The 6,759-nt window shown below is 37.8% G+C and overlaps 1 protein-coding gene across 2 annotated transcripts; it reads left to right on the top strand.

Moving 5' to 3' along the window:
* The first annotated feature begins 1,362 nt into the window (after positions 1-1,362).
* On the top strand, positions 1,363-4,789 carry LOC114150345 (granzyme B(G,H)-like). 2 transcript variants are annotated; one of them, XM_028026698.1, is made up of 6 exons: positions 1,363-1,644; positions 3,566-3,657; positions 3,728-3,878; positions 3,970-4,105; positions 4,192-4,458; positions 4,536-4,789. In XM_028026698.1, exons 1-6 carry the CDS (start codon positions 1,631-1,633, stop codon positions 4,686-4,688), a joined length of 813 nt encoding a protein of 270 aa, XP_027882499.1. In that variant the 5' UTR covers positions 1,363-1,630; the 3' UTR covers positions 4,689-4,789. The 2 variants fall into 2 exon arrangements, with proteins under 2 accessions (XP_027882499.1, XP_027882500.1); XM_028026699.1 differs by having other exon boundaries at positions 1,363-3,657.
* The last annotated feature ends 1,970 nt before the right edge of the window (positions 4,790-6,759 follow it).

Raw genomic sequence — 6,759 nt, 5'->3', positions numbered from 1 at the left:
TCTTCCAGAAAAGTCTTGATTTATGTGCAATTATAAGTCCTCCTATTATTTGCTTATTAGGTGAATAATTAAGGCAATTGACTTCCCGGGATTTCATCGGAGATCAGGCTAAATGTTTGAAAACATTGCTTCCTTTTCCCCTCACTTCACTATGAGAAACTTTCTGTTGTGAGTTTGGTATGGTAAAGTATGGTAAAATAATATTCATGGAGTAATTTTGAGGCTCAACTTTAAATATGAATGGTTACTATTTGAGGACATGAATGCAATTGCTGTCATGAAACGGTGGTGTTGAAGTGGTGAGGCAGACGCTGCAGACCCAGGTAAAGTGAGAAATGACGGTTTTAATGATAAATAAAGTCCAAAATAGTCCAAAAACACAGGCAGCATGACTGAGCGGAAAGCCAGGGCTCAACGTCAGTACCAACTGGTATAACAAATGGACAACACAAAGGACTGAGCGCACACTAGACGAGGACCCGACAAAGACACAGACACACAGGTGACACTAAATACACAGGAGGGTAATCAGGGAATGAGAAACACCTGGGAGTAATCAAAGGGAGGACAGGACAACACAGAGACTCAGGGACACAGAAAACTCTAAATAAATACACAGAAAAACACAGAACATGACAATTGCAGGCAAGAGCCAGAATAGGTACAACCTGAAGAACTTAACGATGTGGGCAAAAATGTATTCATGAAGCCTGAGAAGTGAAAAAAAAGAAAATCCATAAACATGAGGTCACTGGAGATAATCTATGTACCATTAGCATAACTTTTCAAATTAACACCCTTTAAATAGGTATTCCACACTTTAAGGCTCAGAATAAAATTAAAATAGTTTGTTATTCTGAAATAATATAATCTTACCTGTTGTGTTTTTCATTTGCTGTAAGCAGAAAATCATTATAATTAGCAGAAATACAGTCTTGAAAACATAAATCTCTGTGCAATTATGAATCTCTATAAATGGTTAAAATGAACTTTTCAACAATATTCAGTAACACTTTCTTTGAAAGGGTCTGCATAAGACTGACATGATCATAAATATGAAGGAGTCTTTATGAATGTTTATGATCGTTGTCATGAAGTGTCAATATTTACCAAATAATGCAAAGATATATTAAAGGTGTCAACTTTGCATTATTTGGTAAATATTGACACTTCATGACAACAATCATAAACATTCATAGAGACTTCTTCATGTTCATAACAGGTGTTATGAGATGTTTATGACAATGTCACGACAGTCTTATGCAAACCTCTTCAAATAAAGTCTTACCCAATATTCTGTAATTCATTTCTTCATAAATGTGGTGGGACTTGATGTTTGTGTATAACTTTTTCACCTTAGACGCACCTGAAATACGTTTTAAATGTTGTTTCCCCAATGGAGACGAGTAGAAAACTAGAAATTTGAAAGGGGAGCAAGTCATTGGACGAATGACTAAGCAGAAGTCAGAAACCAGAAAACTGTAGTAGACACATAAAATTTCCCAGCACAAGAGTGATTTTCACTGACAATGAAACAGAGTAAGAGACAAGACAAAACAGGAAGAATGGTAAACACCATCTACAAATGGAGCAAGACTGACTGCCTAAGCAAACCAGGGAAATAAAAGACATGAGACTTCAAAGGTAGAATACCAATTCATAAAATTAACACAAAGTCCGTCACTATGGACTCTTTTCTAACCGTGAGTGCCCACCTGTCTCTGCTTGAGGTGGCTTCTGCGGATTATAATTTTTTACTGAAAATTATTTTCATTTATGGAGGAAATTAGAAATCTTAAAAACAATAACTAACCAAATACTGTGGTTTAATGGAGCTTTACCGGAGCATGTACTTTATTTTTGAAGATGAAAAACATCAAAGATGTGGTTCTGATGCTGAGTTAGACTGCTGACTTCATTTCACAACCGTGAGAACACGGAGAAGCAGGAAACTGAGGTTCCAGAGATTATAGGTTGTGGTTTTGAGTTTTGTCAGTAGATTTGTGTCAAAGAACACGGTGCTTTGTGGTTTAATTTGATGACACTCACAAGATAATCTTTCATTGCAAGGAAATGCAATGAAAAAAAAAACAAGTCCAGCAAATTAATAGTGTCAATGGAAACAAAACCAATGTTTATTAAAAGCAGCATTTTTTGCACGCTCCGTAATATTTAGTGTAGGTTAAACATGCAAAACCTTGGTGTAAGTGAGACATTTAAGTGTGTCTTGTTGGCATTAATCTACATTGAAAAGTGATTTTGTGTAAAGAGTATTAAGCTATGCTTACATGCATCCTGCATGTAGAATTACAGGTTAACAGGAGCTGTGTTTGATTCTCATTGTAAAGGTGATGTGCTGTTTCAGAACTGATCTCATTAGAATGCTTTGAAGAAATCTTCAAAAATATCATCTGATATGACCCAGATGAATCAGAAATAAACCCCTTTCTGAAAAATGAATACTTCTAAGGTTGTTGCACATCTGTCTGCATGACTCAGCAGGTTTGCTCTCACCCAGGCCATAGTAATTCAGATCTTAATACCATGCTTTCTGTTTGAATCCATGCCTGAAAGAGGTATTGATGATTGTCTGTTTATGATTTGATTACTCATGATATGTGCTGCTGACAATCCAGACAGAGCTCTCTTTCAGTTTGGTGGAAGTTTGAATTGAGTAAACCTTTGGGTTTTTTGATAGGCTGCTATTTCTGCTACACATACTTTTGCTGGGAGAAATTAGGAAAACCAGTCTTTAGACAGGCCTGTTCAAAATCTCACAATGTGGCTTTACTATTCCTTCTTTGTGCCAATACATAATCCTGCACCTTTGCTCTCACCCAGGCCTGATGACCCCTGTTGATATGCAGACATCACCGCTATGGCTGAGCAGCTTCGCATGCATATGTTTGTTTCGTGTAATTTTAGAAGTTTCTATGATTTAAACTGACCCTATTAGATTAGTTACCTTTTCAAAATGTCTGTCACTAACTGAGTCATATCTGTGTTTCGGAGAACAGACTTGATGAGTCATAATGGTCCTTCAGACTTCAAATGACAGCTTTGAGGAGGCTCAGTGAATAGGAGATTTAAAAAGAAATGGCTTATTGATAATGCCATTTGTGCTAAGACAGAAACAGTGTAATGGATTTTGTGAAATGTAACTTTATGAAATCACAGAGGCGTTTCGTAGATTCGCTATTTGCTCCACTGATCTTACTCACAGAGACTCGTAGCCTGAGACTGTGAAAACTATTGCGTCAAGGTACTCAGAGGGCAAGGGTGAAGAGAGACCTTTAGACCTAAAACCTCAGAGAGTGGTTTGAGTTTGTCATCTACTTTTTAAAAATTATGCTGAGCTGAGCTCACCCTCTAACTGCACAGAGCATGTGCTTCAAGTTTTCCATCTAGAACCACATACATTCTGTTTACTGTAACTTAAACCCAATGAGCTCCCATTGGTTTACTGACCACGGGTGCACAGTGATCGCACATAGACAGGGGGGGCTTCACTGACATGTTCGATAAAAACCACAGGCTGTATATAAGAGAATACTTCAATCCTCAGCCGACAATATACTACGAGGATGATGATAAAAATGATGGCGACATGGTGGGTCTTAATGCTCTTCCTTGTTCTGGCAGTCCTCAGACAAAAAGGTATTAAAATCTATATATTGTTCTTTGTTGAAATAGAAACCTATGCTTATTTGTATTCTTGCTTTTACAGCTCATGGGACTGAGATTATTAATGGCAAAAAAGTACCTGATCGTTTGATGCTTTATGTGGCTTCGGTTCAGAACAACAAGGGTCAGCATATGTGTGGGGGATTTCTCATCAGTGAAGACTTTGTGGTTACGGCTGCACACTGTGATAAACTGTGAGTTTTACAAGACTTTTGGTATTTTGACATTTTGTAAATGCTACTTTTATTCAAATAATAAAGACGAAATCTTTTCTTTTTCATTTAGTAACCCTATAAGTGTTGTACTTGGAACTCACAACCTCGAGAAAGTTGATGATGGCACAATGAGATATAATGTAACCCGGTGCAAGCACCCAGATTTCAACAGTGTTGCATCTGGCAATGACATTATGCTTCTCAAAGCAAGTTCCCTTACTTTTAAATTTTAGTGAGTATTCTGAAACCTTTAAGTTTTAAATCTCTCATTATGTTTTTCTTTCACTAAAAGCTGTCTAAGAAAGTGCAACTCAACAACAAAGTGCAGCCGATCCAAATACCGAAGGGTGAGATGAAAGTGAAAGATAAAGCTAAGTGCCGCGTTGTTGGCTGGGGCTACACAAGAGCTGGTGGTAAAGTTTCCAATGTGCTGGAAATGGCTGAAGTGACCTTAACAAATCGGAAGGAATGTAAAACTAAATGGAAATCTTTGAAGCTCGATCTTCCAAACAATGTGATTTGTGCAGGTGGACATAACGCAAAAGCAGGATTCTGCAAGGTGCATATGTCTCTAAAAGTATTTCTGCCAAGTGTTGCATAACAGACAAAACTTATCAAGCTCTGCTTTCTTCACAGGGTGATTCAGGAGGACCTCTAGTGTGTGGAGCGACAGCTGCAGGCATTGTGTCTTTCAACAGGGAGTGTGACCCAAATATCCCTAATGTTTATACAGATGTATCAAAATACGTGTCCTGGATAAAAAAGATTCGCACGCAAAAACAATGCTAAGTGGAACGCATCATGCACATATTTCTTGTACGGTTTCTGTGTCTGTCTGTGTTTGCTCTTTCATCTTGCGATGAAAGGCAATAAAACGTGTTTTAAAACTTGGGAGTTGTTTCATTTCTACTAAAGCAGATATGGAAAATGTTATATAGACCTTGGAAATGGAATAAATCTTTTGTAAATACTTTAAATTTGTCTGAAAAAATAGTAAACTGCTAATAGACTAAAAGCAAATATTCTAATAGCTTATCACTGGCGTAAAGCGCATTCCACAATAGATACTCCAATGAATAATAGCATTGCAAGTAGCATATATACTGTACATTTGAGTTTGTTGTTTTAACTTAAAAAAATAAAATAAAACAGGTAAAATGCCTATTGTGTGGTGTAATTGTTTTTCAGAGCACATTTCATATTGGACTGCAGTGGTGGAGTTGGTAGCACTGCTGCCTTGCAGCAATGAGGTCCTGGGTTTGAACCCTGGTCAGTTTGCAGGTTCTGCGTGTCTCTATGTTGGCCTGTATGAACTAGTGACTTGTACAGGGTTGACCTGATCTTGCCCTGTGACTGTTGAATGTGAACATCAGCTCCCTGTGACTCTCCATGGATAAATGGTGGATTGATTTTTCTATATTTGCATATTCACTAATGTATGTGTTTTAATGTTTAGCCTATTGTCTCAGTGGGGCTCACTGTAACATTACAGGCCATCAATGATAACTAAACTTGCTGCTATTAATTTGGACTCATAAGATCTGGGTTGGCTTTCTCAATAGCAGATTTCAGCCTGTTCTTTGGTCTTATACAATTAACTCTCTAGTTTCAAAGATGAATCTAGAAAGCTGCATAAGATTGTCAGAAAACCTTTTACTTCTTCAAATTTAGCATTTTTTTTAAATTTTTTTATTTTTATGTGCACCTACAATCACACATAACAAATGTTGAAGCTTGAAAAATGAAAAAAATAAGGATAAAAGGAAATTATTATGAAAAATTTCAATAGAAACACATTAAGTCCTCCTGCAAGGATGTTGTACGCAAATTTGCATGTTTTCTTGTTCTAGAGTTGCTAAAACTCACACAAAGGATAAAGCACAAACAGAAAAGGTTAAAGGTTGATTACAGAACACAAAACTTGACAGAGAGGTGTTATTCAGTTCCCATCTGTCACATATTTGAAGCCTGTGTGCCACCTTTGATGAGCGGATTTCAACAAATTAAGAAAGTAAACCTCAAAACATGAATAAATGTGATATATAGAACTTCATCAGAGGCTGTCATTCATCTACACTTTCACAAGTGTTCCTAAGGTTGTTTTCTCAAATAAATGTCTGTGTTACTGAAGTAAAGCTATGCTTATTGAGGCTGTCAGATCAGTCTAAGTCTGCCAAGGATGGAGTAAACTTTTGCAACTGCTATTTTTGTAGTCATCACAGATAGTTAATGTTGTGCTTTTTAGAAAGACAGATGCAGGCAGACTGATACAGACAGACTGATACAAGCAGGCTGATACAGAGAGACTGATACAGACAGACTGATACAGGCAGACTGATACAGACAGACTGATACAAGCAGACTGATACAAGCAGGCTGCAGACAGACTGATACAAGCAGGCTGATACAGACAGACAGATGCAGGCAGACTGATACAGACAGACTGATACAAGCAGGCTGATACAGAGAGACTGATACAGACAGACTGATACAGGCAGACTGATACAGACAGACTGATACAAGCAGACTGATACAAGCAGGCTGCAGACAGACTGATACAAGCAGGCTGATACAGACAGACTGATACAGACAGACTGATACAGGCCGACTGATACAGACAGACTGATACAAGCAGGCTGATACAGACAGACTGATACAGACAGACTGATACAGGCCGACTGATACAGACAGACTGATACAGACAGACTGATACAAGCCGACTGATACAGACAGACTGATACAGACAGACTGATACAGGCCGACTGATACATACGGCAGCCTCTGCCAGTGTCCCTTTACTAGAATAACATAAATCCTGCTTGGCTATAAAGCAGTAACAAATCTTAGAGAAGTCTTTTCC

This window comes from Xiphophorus couchianus, chromosome 9 (assembly GCF_001444195.1).
Source record: "Xiphophorus couchianus chromosome 9, X_couchianus-1.0, whole genome shotgun sequence".
In the NCBI taxonomy this organism is placed as follows: domain Eukaryota; kingdom Metazoa; phylum Chordata; class Actinopteri; order Cyprinodontiformes; family Poeciliidae; genus Xiphophorus; species Xiphophorus couchianus.
Note: the sequence above shows the minus strand (reverse complement) of the source record. Positions and strands in the feature narration are given on the sequence as shown.

Bases quoted from the DNA above. Each gene is read 5' to 3' on its own strand.
- LOC114150345 (XM_028026698.1), top strand. The intron at 3,658-3,727 runs GTATTAAAATCT...TTGCTTTTACAG, and splicing joins GGCAGTCCTCAGACAAAAAG to CTCATGGGACTGAGATTATT. The intron at 3,879-3,969 runs GTGAGTTTTACA...TTTTTCATTTAG, and splicing joins GCTGCACACTGTGATAAACT to TAACCCTATAAGTGTTGTAC.